Source organism: Sylvia atricapilla, chromosome 1 (genome assembly GCF_009819655.1).
Source record: "Sylvia atricapilla isolate bSylAtr1 chromosome 1, bSylAtr1.pri, whole genome shotgun sequence".
In the NCBI taxonomy this organism is placed as follows: domain Eukaryota; kingdom Metazoa; phylum Chordata; class Aves; order Passeriformes; family Sylviidae; genus Sylvia; species Sylvia atricapilla.
The window spans coordinates 45,527,756-45,545,815 of record NC_089140.1 but is presented as its reverse complement, the minus strand read 5'-3'; the positions used below and the strand labels follow the sequence as shown (position 1 = coordinate 45,545,815).

At 43.4% G+C, this 18,060-nt stretch overlaps 2 protein-coding genes across 2 annotated transcripts in view; both read right to left on the bottom strand.

Moving 5' to 3' along the window:
* Nucleotides 1–3,708: 3,708 nt before the first annotated feature.
* TMEM42 (transmembrane protein 42) lies at nucleotides 3,709–10,915 on the bottom strand. Its single transcript, XM_066321420.1, has 3 exons — nucleotides 10,802–10,915; nucleotides 5,987–6,133; nucleotides 3,709–5,169 (listed from the first exon to the last, which is right to left on the bottom strand). Exons 1-3 carry the CDS (start codon nucleotides 10,904–10,906, stop codon nucleotides 5,029–5,031), a joined length of 393 nt encoding a protein of 130 aa, XP_066177517.1. The 5' UTR covers nucleotides 10,907–10,915; the 3' UTR covers nucleotides 3,709–5,028.
* An 850-nt stretch (nucleotides 10,916–11,765) lies between these two features.
* The window catches only part of KIF15 (kinesin family member 15), a 34,640-nt gene continuing 28,345 nt past the window's right edge, over nucleotides 11,766–18,060 (bottom strand). Inside the window, exons 29-34 of the mRNA XM_066327850.1 lie at nucleotides 17,619–17,725; nucleotides 15,660–15,732; nucleotides 15,015–15,052; nucleotides 13,239–13,404; nucleotides 12,750–12,881; nucleotides 11,766–12,440 (exon numbers count right to left, since the gene is read on the bottom strand). Of these exons, the coding sequence (XP_066183947.1) occupies nucleotides 12,357–12,440; nucleotides 12,750–12,881; nucleotides 13,239–13,404; nucleotides 15,015–15,052; nucleotides 15,660–15,732; nucleotides 17,619–17,725 (600 nt within the window). The 3' untranslated portion in view covers nucleotides 11,766–12,356. The remainder of the gene's footprint in view (nucleotides 12,441–12,749; nucleotides 12,882–13,238; nucleotides 13,405–15,014; nucleotides 15,053–15,659; nucleotides 15,733–17,618; nucleotides 17,726–18,060) is intronic.

The following is an 18,060-nucleotide window of genomic DNA, read 5'->3' as shown; positions in this document are numbered from 1 at the left end:
CCCAGTGACATTTTTTCCCCTGATTGCCAGTTTGAAAGTCTTAAGGCAGAAGCTGTGCCTGTTGCCTTGTTTAGTACTGGCCATTTCTATGCTGCCTCTGTAACTCCTTTCCAAGGCTAATTGGGTCAACCTGAGCATTCCTTGTCTCCAGCATGCCCACATCCCCCAGCCTCTCCTCCTAGGCCCCTGCCATCTTGGAATGCTTGAGCCAGACCAGTTTCCTACACCTCTCTTGAATTTGGGATTCCACCACTGGAAAAAAACACTCCTGGCAGAACCACTGACTATGTCAGAACTCAGAGAGCACCTCTGGGATTGGCTGCCCCTCCCCAACCCACAGGCCCAGGATCCCATTTCAGATTTTACAAGCAAGTTGCTGACCTTTGTTTTTTGGTGGTAAAGTATCTAGAAAGAGACTTGCCTCAGAAAGGGCACTGAAATATCCAGCCCAATAACCATCTGCTTAAAAATACAAGGTGTTGTTTTACAGTCTGAAGTACTTTGTTCTGTCCTCAGGAAGAACAACAACAACAGGATTGTTGTCTTCTTTAATCTGTTCCATTAAAAAGTCACGTGGTACAACACACCACACACTTGATTTTCAGGGGTAAAGTCCTAGTTCTCCTGGGAAGGCTCTTACCACTGACCTTAGCTCATCCTATATTTTTCTCCAAGACCAGGTGAGCTGTAGACACCACACCACTTGCTGTGGATAAGTGCCCATATTCCCTCTGCACCTCTCAGATCCCCAAAATGAAGGTTTGCTGCTGCTCTTCTGCAGAAGAGCACCCCGAACATGTCAGGATTAGTATCCACTTATTCCTAATTTCATGTTTTTTCTGTGCCAGACAAGGTCAGAGCCACTTTTCAGGTATGCTGTGTATGTTGTGTCACAGGACTTCCTTCTTCGAAAACACCCCACTGCCTGCAAGATCATGTAATTATGTGTGCGTGTGGGACACTCTTGCAATGTGATCATTTAAGGCCTCTGAAGGATCAACAGAGGGCACTGAGTCAAATTCCTGGAAATTTTTGAATATATCAAACTCAGCAGAACAATCCACCAAACTTATTTATTGTATCTACTTCAAATAATTATACCCTGGGGAAACATACCATCCTTCAAGTGATTTCAATATATGCTGTATCTGAGATGCTGTACAAACTTTCAGCAACTCCTTGTCAATGGCAACAGGGACATTTAAAAGTTTTTATGCAAATTTCCTTATCTAATCAGTCAAATTATGGTCTAAGGTTCAACTGAAACTATTATTTCATTTGGCTTTGTTCCTTGTAAAGGTATGAGAGACACTGTTTACCTTAGAATACAATACTCCTGGACTTTGTTTATACAACAGATTTTTCTAATGCTTCCCACCATTAATTCAAGTATTCTTATTTGAATCTTCCTGAACATCATTGTGAGCTTTCCTGTTAACTATGCATCTGCTTCTTCTACTTTTTACTGACATGGTATGGCCATGCCTGATGATGAACATGATGCTGATAAACTAAGTGTTGTGTTTGAGAATGAGAGGTAGGTGCAGGAAAGACCAAGTACAGCCAGCACTTGGGAGGTGACAGAATCATGAAATAGTTTGTGTTGAAAGGGACCTTAAAGATCATCTAGTTCCAAACACCCTGCCAGGAGCAGAGATACCTTCCACTAGAGCAGGCTGCTCAGAGCTCCATCCAACCTGGCCTTGAATAGCACCAGGGATGGGGCATCCACAGCTTCTCTGGGCAGCCTATTCCAGAAAGGATTTCTTTCCATTTATCTAACCTAAATTTCCCTTCTTACGGTTTGTACCCATTATTCCTCATCCTATCACTGCAGTTCCTGATGAGGAGTCCCTCTCTGGCTTCCCTGCAGGCCCCTTTCAGATGCTGGAAGGTTGCTATGAGGTCTCCATTCAACTTTCACTTCTCTAGGCTGAACAGCCCCAGTGCTCTCAGTCTGCTTTCCATAGGGCCAGTGCTTCAGTCCTCTTACCAATTTTGTGGCCTGGACTTGCTCCAACAGTTACATGTTCTTCCTGTGTCAGGGGCACCAGAGCTGGATGCACCACAGGTGGGGTCTCATGAGAGCAGAGTGGCCATGCTCCTTTAGGTGCAGCCCAGGATTTGTTTGGCTTTCTGGGCTGGCAGCCCACACTGCTGGCTCATGTTGAGTTTCTGGTCAGCCACCACCCATTAAGTCCTTCTCCGCAAGGTTGCTGTCAGTCATGTCTCTGCCCAACTTGTAGGTGTGCCAGGGATCAAATCCATGTCTCCAATTCAGAGGCAAGGATGTTGTGCAGGACAGTGTCTAATGCTTTGCACAAGCCCAGGCAGACAATGTCCATGGCTTTGCCTCTATCTACCACTGCTGTAGGTACAGCACTGTCTCTGTGAGATGTGCACACAGAAGCGTATTTTGCTGGAATCTGAGCGGAAACATATGCCCAAGACTCTTCTCTAGTAATGCCTTGTCTCAACTGAGCAAAAAATCCATGCAAGCACAGTACTGTAGTTCCCACATAAAAGTAACCCACCTTCTGCCCCACTAAACCAAAGTGTTGGAGTTGGCCATGATCTTTAGCCACCTTACAAGGTCCACCACATCTAAACCACTGACTTGTCAAACACAGTTCATTAGTCTCACATTGTGGTGGTGGTTTGTTTTTTGGGTTTTTTTTTTTTTTTTTTTGGTGTGTGTGGTCTAAAATATCTGTAAATAAAAAAAAAAATCAGCTATTGAGCTTTGGACAGTTTTATTTTGGAAATCCACTCCCATGTTTTTTATTATCTTCAGCCACATTTTGGATGATTCCACATGGATGTTTTATGAGAAGTACCACTGCTTTGCCACACAGCGATTCCAGTTTTTCTTGTAGCCCTGGCCTCACTGGCAGACATGGCCAAACTCTGTGTACACACTACAGGTGGGATTCTGCCATAAAATGAACCTTGCTTGGCAATCTTTTCTTCCCATGGGAACTGAGGAAAACTTACTTCTGTTCCCACCTTCAAGTATTTATGAGAGAATTTACAGCCCTGAATTATATTCATCTGCCCTAAAGCAGGCATCACCAAGCAAAGTGCTGCTCACACCTTCTGCATACCTTCCACTTCCGAACAAATACCTCCTAAACCTTGACCTCCAATAATGACCGTAATAAAGAAATGTCAGTTTTGAGATAGTCCAGGTTAAAAAGTTTTCCAAATGGTTTATTAGGAAATGGGACAACAGCCAAATTCACCAGAGAGCCCAGTCCTTCTACTGCTATTTGCACAAAGGCAGCCATGGCTTACAGCTGACTGAGGGTTAATTACAAGGGCAAATAAATCCGGCTTCATTAATTTTCCATCATGTATGAAGATCTAAAGGGACCTATGCATGGTTCCTGGCTGTCAGGTCTGCAGACCTATGAGAGGTGCTGGGTCCCTGTGTCAGGTCTCAGCTTCCCAGGCAACTGGATGTGTTCCAGCCTCCCACTGCTGCCACCCAGAGCACTCTGTCCTCTCCCCGACCACATATGCAGCTCCCCCCTTTGATGGGAAGACCTGAGAGCACACTGAGGGGAGAGGAAAAGGCTTTGCCCCTCTTGGGACACAGCTGCCAGATGTGGGGAGCTAGAATGGCAGGGAATGGAGCAAAAGGCTCTTGGCCTCTTCTGTGAGACAGTGACTCTTCTGAGTCAAGGAAGAAAAAGGCACAAACCCAACTCCAGTGGCATCTCAATCCACAAGTCTATTTTACTCTTGAGACAGCGCAGATCTACCAGTCATGACAGACCTGACAGGTTCTGATACAGACACTCACAGAAATGTGTCCTTAGGTTTTCTGCACATGCCACAACCGTGACTCACCTTTTGTCGTTACAAGATGACATACACAACCTGGCAAGCCCAGAGCAAACAAGTGGTATCACCAGCATGATGCATACATTTACAGGCATCATTACTATTTCTTACTTAGGATTTCAACCAAAGAATTTGCAAGGAATAAAAAAATGGAGGGGGGCAGGGGAATGAAGGTGATACCTTATAAATGGTGATTCGTGACACATTAATCAAACTGACACCTGAACATGACACATGAACATGATGGAGTAATCACTGATGCAAAATTGAACAGATGTCTGGATACCAGTGATCTGTTTGATCACATCACATGAATGGGAATAAGTCAGGTGAAAATACAGAGAATTGGAACAAGCATCATCCAGAGGTGTAGAAAAAACATGGCTTGAGAAACTCCCTTTTACCAAATATTAAAGCAATTGTCAGCTTGAGTGGGGACAGGGGATGTGTTGAACATGGACATTCCAAGTGAAAGCAGGTTGCCTGCTGAACTGTCCCAAAATGAGTTTGACCCACACAAAGCAGGAATGGTGATCAGAACCTTATTCTAAGTAAGGGTTTAAAGGAAAGAGCAGCAACCTCACTGTGGGCAACATGACAGGAATGGGTAAGTGAAAATTATAAATGTCAGATACAAATGGCAAGTTAAAAGGTGTATGTAACTGATAGAGGAAGTTGAAGGAATTAATGAAAGTCTCCACAACCTTACAGGTAGCAGCAGGAAGGGAACCATTTCAAGAGACAGAAGGTCAGGAATAGCAGAGCAGAAATTCTGCATCAGCATCTAATTGTTATTGCTTTTCTATTTTGGGATAGGTCCTTCCATGGAAAAAATCTGATGCATAAGCACCTTCCACAGCCACCATGTTTACTTTCAGCATTCCCCAAACTGGGAAAGCTCCACAGCCACAGGGTGTGAAAAGGAGGAGTGGCTGATGGCCTCTGGCCCTGATTTTCACAGTACTGACTCAGAGTTGACCAGCTCCCTCTGATGCTGTCACTGCCACCACACCACCACCAGGAAAGATGTGACCAACGTGATTTTGCAAGTCAGCAGATGAGCAGTGGGCAGGGGTCAGCAGCTCAGTGGCTGATGTCTTCAGAGGCCAGTGGGGATTGGGGATGCTGTCCTGAGCCAGGCTGGAGAGGGGTGGCATGGCACTGGGACCCCTCCAGCAGCTGTCATTCCTTCTTCTCCGCTGGGACCTGCACCAGCTGGGGTGCAGCCGTGTGCAGCAGCATGAGCCCGCAGACTGTCACGGTGAGGCCGACCCACCACAGAGGTGTCCACGTCTCTCCGAAGAGCAATTTTCCCAGGAGAGCCTGAAGGAAAAGAGAGACACAAAGCTTTGCTGGGCCAAGCTGCCCCAAGGCTTCTCGTGCTGCCAGAGCTGTGAGGACTTCTGGTAGAGACAGCCCTGGAAAAAACCCAGTTGAAGAAACTCCTACTGGGATGACCAATGGAATGGCTGCTGAAGCTGATGCTGGAGATGACCAATTCCACCATCAGCCTGGAAGCACAGCCATATTGTGGTCCCAAAGCAGGATTTGGCAGATGCATAATGTGCTTTGCTGCTCTCCCAGCACTTCTCAGGTGCCAAATCTCCCACTGACTGGGAATTTATTATTACTGTTGATTATTGGAGACCACCATGAGCTGTCTGCCAGCTAGAGCACAGAAACAAGGTGGACTGCTGCCAAGAGTGAAAAGCAAGTGGAAAAAACCCATGGGTCAAAGACTCTTGCTGTCACTAGAGCTGATGCATCTTCATACCCAGCTAGGGTGACTCTGGCTTGTCACAAGCGAGGTACTGCAAAAGAAAAAGAAAATGAAGCAAAGCTCTCAGCTCCAGCTTCCACTGGCAATTACAAAAGTTCAGTAGCCTGTGTTGCTGCTGCAAGGCATCGTGCTGGGCAGTAGCACCTTTCCTCCTGCATCACCCAGGAAAGTTCCACCACCTGTGCCGTGAACAACTATCAGAGCAGCTGAGGGCTGACACAATCACTTCACATCTGCCTGTAACTCTCCCTTTGTGGCCAGCAATGCTGGTTGCACTGGGAGATAAGCTACAACCAGCGTGGGCATTCCCACCTTGCTGTGCTCCTCCAGCTTCAGCATCTGGGGAAGGGGTCTACTCACCGAAGAGATGAAGTTGGAGGCTGTCGTTGTCACGGAGGCAGCAGCTGAGGAGGAGGAGAGTCGTAAGGCCTTTGTGAAGACTGTCCACATCACTGCATTGCACACAAACACCAGGCCAACACAGCTGAGGCGAAGCAACACTGGCAGCTGAAGGACAAAACGGAAAACTCTGTATTTTCACCCTCCATTTATTCAATCTCAATAATTCATGGGCACTTTGGAGCCATAGCTAATGCTACGGGCTTTTAAAACTGAATTACAGCTGGTATTACATGAAGATGAATATATTAAATCACAGAAGGAAATGGAAATTTGGAAACAGCTCTGGACAGACTGTGAGCCTGCCATGTCCTGCTGCAAGTCCAGCCTCACACTACAAGCTGAGAATTGCTGGGATAATGTGCAGCAGCTACCATGCCAGATACCAATCTGCAGAAAGCTCTCCAGCTCATGTGGTGCCACACAAAATGCCCAAAAATGCCCTTCGCTTATCACATGATGTATGGAAAAGGGTCAAATTCAGTCAGACAAACACCAGAGATGTACCTGCTGGCATTGTGTGTACTCCAGAACTCAACTTTTGTGAATGTGAACCAAGACCTGGGTGGTCCCAAAGAGCTCTTTAAGAGCTCCCAGGACCTGGCCTGCCCTACTGCTTCAGTGACGGTGGAGCAGGATCTCTGGGAGGAAAAGAAGAGCTGAGTGGCTTCATGTCTTGTTTTGCACACTCACTGGAAAGTAGTGAGGTTTACTGAGGGGTCTCTGCTCTAGCACTTAGTAGCTTTTACAACCAATTCTTAATTCAAGGGCCTCATGAAAGATCTCTTTCCCTAGACAACCTGACCACATGTATAACTGCCTCAGTCTGAAAAAAAGGCGCAGTTGCACCTAAAAAGCCAGCACCATTCACAGTGCGCCCCACCCCTCCCTACTTTAAGCAGCTGAGGCCATCTCCCCAGCACAGGGTACCATGCAGCTGACGTGAAGACACCAAGGGAGATCACAGGCAGACAGATCACAACTCTCACAAACAGTGACAAGTGAAAGCAAAGCTTTGTCTAAGCCCATAACAATTGCAGCTTCATAGCCTGTCACCTTCCAGTCCTTGGTGGGATCCATCTTGAGGCAGACAGAAATGCAGGTTTGAAGCCACCACCAAGTACAGCTCAGAGGAGGCGCCTGCCCTGTGGGAGCAGCTGCAGTGTCCTCCCGCCAGCTGCCCAAATCAATGGGGTCCACCAACTCTGTCCTGCTTCCACTCAGAAGAAGAAATTACTAATTGCAAGCAGTGGGACAGCTCACAGTTTTCTGAAGCAAGTGATATGGCAAGTACAAAGTTAAAAGGAAAACAATGCAAAGCAAACCCATGCTTGATGGCTGGCACAAGCTCTCCAAGGCCAACCCCACTCCAGTGAGGGATGGTGCAGGTGCGTGGCCCCACTTTTTTTGCCCCACTTGTGGCAAAGGTCTCCAACTTTTGCAATTGATCAGGGCAACAGTAAAGATCACTTTGAATCACTTTGTCTTCCCACTAACACCCTGGCAAACCCTTAAGAGGGACAACCATGTCCAGCCACTACCACTCCCCTGAGGAAGAAAACTGTGGTGTTAGGGCTCACCACAGGATGGAGTTTGTCTCCCAGTTTCACCCTCTGCCTGTATGAGCTGGCAGTTTTACTCGGGAAGTTAAGTACAACCAGACACTTCTAGTGAGTAAGCAGACTTCGGAGTAGGGATGAGAGGGGAAAACAATTCTGTTTCACCAAACTTGAGTGTATTTCTGGAGCAGGAGACCAGGCTGCTGAGGTAAAAAAAAAAAAAAAAAAAAAAAAAAAAAGCCTTAAGAAATCTTGTTACTGCCTTCAACCATTGACCCGAGGGTGTAGATGGATGGAGCCCAGGCTCCATGGTCCATTTGGATATGACAAGAGGCAACAAGTAAAGTTTGGAACAAATGAAATCTGTTATGAGGAAAAGCAAAGGTGATCAAGCACCGGAACAGAGGTCATGAGCTCTCCGACCTTTGAAGTACTTAAAATTTAACTGGAGAAGGTCATGTATAAGCAGAGATTGGACTAGAGACCTCCAGATCTTGCCAGACTTGAGCTAGTCTGAGACTGCCAGTGGTGAAGTAAAGCTGGCTCCTCCCACCATCACAGCAACCATGTCACCTTCAAAACCGACCCGGAACCCATGGCTTCTTCTGATCCCCTAACACAGAGCCAGGGAAATCAGCTGCAGGTGGCACATGCCCAGAAGGAAGGTCTGTCAGAGAAAGGTCAAGTTCCTCTGTGTCCAGGGCAGCAGAGTGGTCATTGTAATGGTACGCAGACAGAGAGACAGGAACATCCCCACATGTTCCCCACAAGGAAGGAGGGAGATAAATTCCTCCCCTGCTAAGGGCTCAGCTGAGCCACCCCAATGAGTCAAGGATTACTGTTCTGATTGCTTTTCTAAGCAAAGATTAATTTCAGTGTACATTTCAGATAATCCAGAATCACTCCTGAAGTGGCAGAAGTAATTTTAGATGACGACTGGCAGAGGAGCGGAGAAAGCAAAGAACTTTTGTTCAAGTGCAATGACCCTTCCTAGTCAGGTTGCTCTCAGGCTGGGCCACTATAACACATCCTTCTGGCCAGGAAATCCACCCCTGTGGTGCCATGGAATATCCTGCATCATCAGCTCTTAGGAACTTCAATACGCTTTTTGCTGCCATGTGCCATGCTGCACAAGTGATGGCTGCTATTACACATATTGTGGGATTTCTGTAGCTCTTCCTCCAACACAAAACCCCTTGAATTTCTGTCCCCTCACAGGTGCTTTGCAGAAATGCCTTTGCCACATGTGTGCAGGATTCAAAGGGAGCCCTCTGAAACACTTAGGCATCTACAACCCTGTGTAATCTAAGCTACTAGAAACATTATGGCCTTTACACAAAACTTGGCTACTTTTACAGCTAAGCTGATCAATTTGATTAATAACTGTCACCTAGAATGGATTTGAAAACTGAAAGAAACCAATCTGCTCAGAAAAAAACCAGTCACAGAATCACAGAATGGCTGAGGTTGAAAGGGACCTCTGGAGCTCATCTGGGCCAACCTCATCCCTCCAGCAGATTGCCCAGGTCCATGTCCGGACAGTATTTGAGTGTCTCCAAGGATGGAGACTCTACTAAATCCCAAGGCAACCTGGGCAAGTGCCTGGTCACCCTCACAGTGAAAAGGTGCTTCTGGATGTCCAGAGGGAACCACCTGCATTTCAGCATGTGCTTATTGCCTCTGGTCCTGTTACTGAGCACCACTGGAATGAGCCTGGCTTCATCCTTTTGTGAGCCTTCCCTGCAATTATTTGTACATGTTGAAAAGATCCCCCTGAATCTTATCTTCTCCAGGATGAACAGTCCCAGCTCTTTCAGTCTCTCCTCAGGAAAGAGATGCTCTGGTCCCTTCATCATCTTTATGACTCTTTGCTGGACTCTCCAGTAGTTCCATCTCTTTTCTGCAGTGGAGAGCTCAGAACTGGACCCAAAACTCCAGGTGTGGCCTCATCAGGGCTAAGTAGAGGGGAAGGATCATCATCCTTGACCTTCCGGTAACACTCCACATCCAATGACATGACAATTTGTCACAGCACTTCAAAAAAAAAAAAAAAAAAAAAGGTCCCCTTAAACAAATGGGAAATACTATTTAAATAAATTTCAACAAAGCAAAATACTCAGAAAAGATGCTGTCAGCATTTTCAGTGATTCCATGCTCTGCCATTTTATCAGTATAGAGCATAGTTTGGGTATTTTTGGAGTGGGGGGGTATCAGAGTATCAGGATTCAAATTTTTTTTTTTTTATTCTCCTTTCTACCACCCTTTCTGAGATACCAGAAAGGATCAACAGGATTGGCAGGTACTGAGCTTTTGCCTTTTTAACCTTCTCTAATAATCACACAGGTCACTTATTTTTTTTTCCTGGTGCAAGGCTGGATTTGTTTCAGATCTAGTTTCCCTTGTGGGTTCCCTTTTGGATTTCAAATCCAAATGTACATTTGCCACGTGAGTAACAACCTATTCCTAAAAGAATCTCTCCAAAGGCCTTTTAGAATACATGTATGCTGCCTTCCTCCTCTCCCCACTCACACACAACCTGGTGCCCATGTCCACCTCTGCCGTGACTGTGCCAGAGGTCACTCCTGGAGGTAAGGACACTATCTCTGAGGTGAAGGGCCAGCAGCCCCATGTAACCTCAGGCATGGATGTTTGTGAAACACGACCGAGATAAAGATCATTACCAACGAACACGCGAAGAGAAGCACAGTGGGAATGGAGGGCTCCACCTCTCTCTGGTCTGGTCAGGGCCGAACAGAGATGAATAGAACAGAATATCGCTGCTATCAGCAAAACAGTGGGCTGAGAATAAGCATCCGATGCTCAGTCATACTAACATCCTGCTTTAAATTAACACTGACGCAGAGGGACTGCAGAAGGGCTCCCAGAGTTGGGCTTGGTTCGGGGCATTCCCGAGCCACGCTCGCTCCCCGCACACCCGCCCGCCTCGCCGCGCTCCCCCCGCCGTTCACGTCGGCACCGCGCATTACTCAGCCCTTGTAAGGCTGGGCTCCCCCAGGGTGAGTCACGGCTCCGCTCTCCCACACCGCCCCCCTCTCCCTGCAAATCCAGGGCGGCCTCCGGGAGCGCCGCAGGAAAACCAGCGCGCTCCTTCCCCTCCACGCCGCGATGAGCAGCGCAAGCCCTGGTGCCGAGGGCGGCCCGCGGGACGGCCGCACGGCAACGCGGAGCGCCCAGCACCGCCCGCCTCCTTCCTTACCGAGCCGCCGGCCGCCTCCCCGCCCGGGCCCAGCGCCAGCTTCGCCAGGGCCGCGGCCGCCGCCCCCAGGCCCCCCGCGGCCGCCGCCGCCGCCCCGGCCCGCATGGCCCCGGCCCTCACGGCCCCTCAGAGCCCCGCGCAGCGCCAGCGCCGCCCCGCGCACGGGCGGGACCCGCCGCCCAGCCAGGGAACGGCACACGGGCAGCCGCGGCTTAGGGACAAAGGCTTTATTGAAAACAGGGGAGCACGGAGCAGGGCAACGCCTGCTGTGGACACATACAACACAGAAAAAGGGCAGAAGCCTCTGCCGACATGACAACAGTGCAGGAACAGACAGGAAAAGAACAGTTGTAAACCTAGAACATGGCAGTCACAAATGGAAGCGCCCTTGATGAGTCCCTCTTGGCCCCGTGTGCTCCGCCGTCCGGGCTCGTTCTGACCTCGACTCATACCTCTACGCCTCTTTCCTTTAAGGTCAGGTTTTCGTTTTTGTACTTCACAGGCCAAGTGGGAACAAATCTGCAACTTAAGGTTCATCGATAAGGTTCTGGAAATTATTCTTGCCCTCAGCCAAGTAATGTAGAAAGTCATTAGGTATATGCTGCCCTTTACCAGACACATCTGTCCTTTTTATTCGCTTTTGCCCTAGTGCTTGTGGTCAAAACCAGTGTTGTATGAATTAACCAGAAAATACAAGGATAGGATTAGTGGCAGTAAAAAAACCTCCTAGTTTGATGTTGCTGTAGAAATCAACATTTTTTTTCCAGTAAAAAAAATTTCAGTTATTTGCAAGAAATATTTAAGTGTGATTAAATGAACTTAACGCTGTACTCCTAAAATGTTCTGCATATTTTCACATCTTCTTTCCTAACATTTTTCACTTCCTTGATAAGAAAATGGTTGCAAAATACATAGAATTTCCTACAGTGCTAATATAGAACTCTAAGTCTATACTAACAGAAAAAAGGTTTGAAAAGCATTTTATTTGCAAACAAAGAAAGAACAGAAACAAAAAAGTATTTATAGTACTATTTACAATCCTGTCACTAAATTCACATTTACGCTTTATTGAACAAAGTTCAATATGAAAATTATTCTTAAGCAACCCAGGGATATCATCCTATGTTTTACTGAAGAAATAAACACAAAGAAATTGTGCTTTTTGAATTTTGGCTCTGATGGAAAATGTGGCATTTCAGAAGAGGTAGGAACCTGAATAAAAGCACAAAAGGAGACAAAAATCCAGGTGTGTTCCCAGTGAGAAAGCTTTTCCTTGGCAAGATACAGAAGTTTCAAGGAAGTATCTACCCAGCACCTATAAAAAATCAGTTTTTTAAATTGAAAAAAATTACAAAAAGATGTTAAAATGTTATTGAAAGCTGCCCAAAGAGCTGGAATAACAGTCTTCACTTAGAGTTATTACCAGCAAAAATAAAAATCTACAAACTAAAAGAATTTGATTATTCCAGAACCACAGCGAAAGTCAAATTTAACAACTGACTTTTGCTTATTCTGTACACTTTAAAAATATGGCTCTGTAGTTTTACTTGGGTCATTACAGCCGATCATAATGCCTACAGTTGTCACATTTTTTTGATTCTTTCAGAAAAGCATTTTCAACTCGTAGTTTTTCAGTCTCCTGTAAAACAGAGAAAAAAAACCATGGGTATATTATGAAAATGATCCTCAAATTTTTTTTTTTTTTTAAACACAAGCAATATCTAGAGTTATTCAAGTGTTTTATTCACTATATACTTGAGGAAATAAAATGGAGATCCTTGTCTGGGGCCTGTGATGAGACACCAGCCATGATGTACTCAGCTGCATCAAATCAAGGTATCTTGGCTCCTCTCCAACAGAAGAACAGGAATTTTAGTTTTCATTCTCAAAGCTTAGCTCTTTCCTATGTCAGGCCATTGCTTCATCTGTAATCTACTCTGCAACTTACCTCTGTAAGTTTAGCATTATCTTTCTTCAGTTTCACAAGATACTGAATCTTCTGGTTTAGGTTTTGATGACCAAGTAATTTCCCATTTTCCTCAGCAAGCGAGTCAACTTGCTTCCTCAGCAATTCTATTTCCTGTAATAACAAATACATTGTGTACCTCTTAGCAGTAGCCTCTCCTTCTCTTTTCAGAAATAATAGCTCCTTAGAGCTATTAACATACTAACATTTAAGTTTGTTGTAACATATGATGCAAGAGTTGGTTCATTCAGGAAATACATATTTGCTTTATGTCTCCTTAGATGCTATGCCCTTTAGATCCCTCTAAAGGGCAAAAAAAAAGAGCACCATTTGATTTGTACTACTAAGTGATTTCTGTATCCAGATTTTCACTAGTGCAGAGAACATCACAAATACAACTAAACTGCAAAACAAAGCAGCTAAACAAGATTCTCCAGTGAAGATGACCAAAAAAAATTACATATATATAACCTTTTCAATCCTGTCTCTTTCTTCATATGCTTCCTCCAGTTTTGATCTAATTTCTTCTTTCTCATTAAATGCTTTGAGCTCCAAAGTCCTTGTTCGCTCCATCTCCAGAGTCATTTCATGACAGGTATTCTCTTGGATTCTGAGGATATTTTTGGTCTCTTCCAATCTGCCAATATAAAAGGATCATAAAACATTAAAAACCAACATAAAGGTCATACAACTGAATTCCTAAGTCAGTCTTGGACATGGAGGGAGGCTCCTTTAAAAGCATTATTTGGAGATATTTGCCTTAGAATTTAGTGCTAAAGAAAGGAAAAATTTCATTCTTCTTCAGAGTTCTTATGTTTGATACTATCAACTCAGCAGTGGTTTTGAGCTGCTCTTCTCTTTGGGAACTGTGCTGTTTGCAATGCAGGATAGACAGATCCACTCACGACTGAAAACAGAAGCTTCACCTACAAGAACACTTTGATTTAATTCACCTAAGGAGTGTAAAAATTCCAGCTAAACTCAGCTGCTCTTCAGGTTTCCCCCTAAAATGCTTGTTTGTCTGAGGCTTTTCCCCCAATAGCCTTGTTGCTCAAAAACATCTCTAAGCAGTTCAGATGGTCTGAGCCTGTTTGGTTGGCCTGGTAACAGAATGAGTACCACTTTGGATAGAATTAAAACATTTTCAGCAGATGAGGTCACAGGATATTAAACTACGCCTGTCTACTGTTTTTATGAACTTGAGCATTTTTGAAGATCAGTTCAAATACTGCATAATTAAAATTTTGTCATCAGTTTTGTTTTACTGAAGTGTGGTGTTTAAGACCTGCTCTGTGAACAGTATTTATTTGCTGCATTTGTCAGTTTTTTTTTTTTTTATTAAAAAAGACTGTTTTCCCTCTTTGTCCATTAGTTGCTTGTATGACACATTGTAGCATTTCTATAAAGTGTGTTTTGGAGACCAGACAGGAATGCAAAATCAGTGCATCAAATAGCAAAATAATCTCTGATTTCCAGGCTAGGATTTCTGGAATATTTAATATAAGTTTACTTTTGAAATGACTGTGTGCGTAAGAATTATCTTCCTCCTTAAAAAACGTTACTTACATAGAAATACATTCCATCAAATGTAAATAACTCACATGTTAGGAAGTTCAGCCACAATAAATCCTGAAGCAATACAGATTAGGAAAAGAACAGCAGGACAAACATTTTCAAACTAAGTTTTATCTACTAATTCAGTGTTTTCTTTCTTTGCTATTATCCATCCAAGGTACAAAACACTTGAATTTTGAGGACTACTTGCCCTATAGTGCAAACAAAATTTAGAAATCCTCTAATAATTTTTTTTTTATTTTTTTCAAGCTGAACCACAGAAAATTAAACAAATGGCATAAAACCCAAATAATTACATTATGTTAAAGATTATAAAACATTTATAATAGTAATAAAGAAGTGAACAGTATTTCAATTTAATTTGGAAAGGAATGCAATTATAATTCAGTATATAAATAACTTTAAGCAATTTAAAACATCTCTTCCAATTTAAGTTTTTAGGGTTCTACCCATTAAATATTGTCCTGATATAATGCTGTGTAGCAATAGGTGCTACTACCACCTACTGATGAGAAAGAGTAAGAACTCAAGGTATCTTGCAGAAGTGAAAACACTTCCAAATTATGTCTTTTGTCATTTCAGATCTTGGACTTCTATTGCTTAAATACATTTTTTCTGGCATTAATTAGTTTGATACTAGTTACCAGTTCAAGGAACAATAGTTAGACTTACTCCGCTTTGATTTTCAGCATTTCTTCCACTGCTTTGTTCTGTAAAAGTTCAAAAATATTAGATGCAGTCTTAATGTTTAATATATACACATACGTACATATGTTTAAAAATATGTCACTTAATTGATGCTACATATCTCATTCCAGATCATCCTACCACCTGGTAGTTCACATCTCTAATATTCACTTTAAGTTCATCTCTTTGCTGTAGGCAGTCATGTATCATTTCATGCCAGCACAGCTGACCCAAAGCAGTGTCTCTCTGCCCACTCACACATGGCAGAGCTCTAACAGGGGGCTCTTCTGTCTGGAACATCCATGGAAACCTCTGCTGTGACATTAACTTCCCTCTGACAGAGCCCTGACCTTAGAAAGTGACACAATCTTCACTTTCCAACTCTGGGGATGAGTCAGATTTGGCAATCTGAATCTGTTTTTGCTAATTGTGCAATCTGACACCCAGTTCACTGGTGTTAGGCCAAGATAGAAATCCAAAGTGTCAGGCTGTGCCTGTTAGAATTCACTAGAAATTTGTGTTTGTTTTGCTGCCATGAAAACAAATCAAACCAAACCAACAACAACAAAAAAAATCACATTAATACTTCACAGCAGGTCAACAGCAACTGACACGAGAAAGATAATATACCTTGGCAAGTCGCTCTTCAGCAATCTCTTCCTCTTTCTCTTTAAGGTACTGAACATCAGGATGTTTCTGATCACTAGGAAATTCAAGAATGAGAAAAAAGGTTTCTCACAAGCAGAGGAAACTGGTTGTAAAAACACGTTATCCAGATTAAACCAGTAAATGCGTGCAGTTGTCTTCACACATGTTCATATTCAAAATACTGAACATCATGAAACAACTCTGGAAGGGTTTAAACTTCTAAACACATTTTCTTTCATCAGAATATAGAGAAATTAATGTTTTAATGGAAACAATTACAAATGTAATAAATATGCAACCATTTGTTAGACACCTGTGCTGGTTTTGGCTGGGGTAGAATTAATCATCTTCACAGCAGCCATTAGGAGGCTGTGTTTTGAATTTGTGCTGAACACAGGGTTGATAAGGTAGAGATATTTTTGTTGTTGCTGCGCAGGGCTTACACAGAGCCAAGGCCTTTTCTGCTTTCCATGCTGCCACACTGCCTGGGAAGTTTGGGAACGTGGGAGGTTGGGAGGAGACACAGCCAGGACAGGTGACCCAAACTGACTAAAGGGACATTCCAACCATACAGCATCATGCTCAGTGTACGATGAAATAGTGGGAAAGGAGGAAGAAGGGATGTTTGGAGTGATGGTGTTTGTCTGTGATGGGGCCCTGCTCTCCTGGAGATGGCTGAACAGCTGCATGCCCATTTCTCAACCCACAAGTTTTCTGGATTTTGTGTTCCTGATTCTCCCCCACTGGTGGGGGGGTGAGTGAGTGGCTGTGTGGGGCTTGGCTGCTGGCTGGGGTTAAACCACAAGAGCAGCTTTGGGATGGAGGTACATATTTTATTAGTTCACAGTGTTCATATGTATGGGGACTGCAGAAAGACTTCCTACAAGATCACTGCTCAGTGGTCTTGCCAAGTTAACAAGGTAAAAATATTCTTGTATTCAAAGGACTTCACTAATTTGTATTTTGTAAGTTTTTAATTGACATGACATTGGATGGAAAAAAGAAAACACATACAATTAAAGTAACTCGCAAACCGACTTCATCCTTGTAGTGTGCCATATGGGACAGACTTAATTGGTTTAAGAGTTTAATAATTGCATCAAATTACAATAAAACCACTGTTTTGAGTAACTTAAAAATCTTGTGAACAGATCATGTAGGTTACTGAACAATGATGCTGTTCCTAAGGCTTTCTGCTTAGTTTGCAACAGATATTTGAAATGCAAATCACAGGCAAACAACAATGGTTACATTGCCATCGAACAGAGGATTCTTTGTTTTTCACAGTGGCTTTGTTTTTCACAGTTTAGGTAGGTTTTCTAGACCAAATTTTTCCACAAAAAATATTACTTTTATGTTCCTCACTTGTTGGATTCCTGACTTGGGACTTTGGGATATAATTTGAATATGCACTAAGAATTTCCTACTCCTTTTAGTTGATAGGAGTTGTGGTTTGAATAGACCAAAGGTTAATTGTATATTGGAGGCTTTAAAATTTCATTTATGTCTGTACTGAAACTTGCATTGCATTCATTTGGACATTCCTTATCTACTGGATCCATAACTACACAAGTGACATGGCAATATATAATACCCAGGAATTACTATGCAGATAATACCGAGGAATTACTATGCAAATAATACCGAGGAATTACTATGCAAATAATACCCAGGAATTACTATGCAAATAATACCCAGGAATTGCTACTCAGATAATGATCTTACAGTCTGTTTCCATTTCCTTTATAAAACTTTGTTGCATTTAAGAACTTGTGATTCAAGGGCCATAAAGTTTACAACCCAGTAAATAATCTCCATAGAGAAGTTTGAGTCAATCTCTAAATAGGCAAACAATGTAAGACTGCATTTTGAATAAAAATGTGTGAACTCTCTTAATTATTTCAAGGTAAAAGAGTTTTCTCATGTTTTATTTTACTTTACCTGTTCTTGCTTGGTCTCTGAGCTTCTACAAGACTCTGTAAACTCCTGTTGTTCTCCACCAATATCTGCATTTCCAGACGCATGTTCGCCAACTCATTTAATTGTTCCTAAGCAAGTGAAATTTGAAACATTTTATCTGAAGACCAAATTGCACTTCGTGCTTTTATTTTCAGTTGAACATATTTTTGAGTAAAACAGAAGACAAAAATTATTTATCAGAAAACAAGCATGGTTCTCTGGCAAATATCTGCATTACCCTTCCATCTATGGTTGCTTTAGAAACTTTATAGAGAATAGCTTCAGCAGCAAATATTGAGAACTGTTTCGGCAGCAAAAATGATGTTACCATTTGACATTCATGAACTGAAAACAGTACAGTCCTTGGGAAAATGAGATTTACAGACATCGCATGCAAGTTGTCACCACTTGTTCCCAGCCTAGG

Bases quoted from the DNA above. Each gene is read 5' to 3' on its own strand.
- TMEM42 (XM_066321420.1), bottom strand. From the start codon at position 10,906: ATGCGGGCCGGGGCGGCGGCGGCGGCCGCGGGGGGCCTGGGGGCGGCG. The intron at 6,134-10,801 runs GTAAGGAAGGAG...TTTGTCCTTCAG, and splicing joins GGGAGGCGGCCGGCGGCTCG to CTGCCAGTGTTGCTTCGCCT. The intron at 5,170-5,986 runs GTGAGTAGACCC...CTTTTCCTTCAG, and splicing joins CCTCCAACTTCATCTCTTCG to GCTCTCCTGGGAAAATTGCT.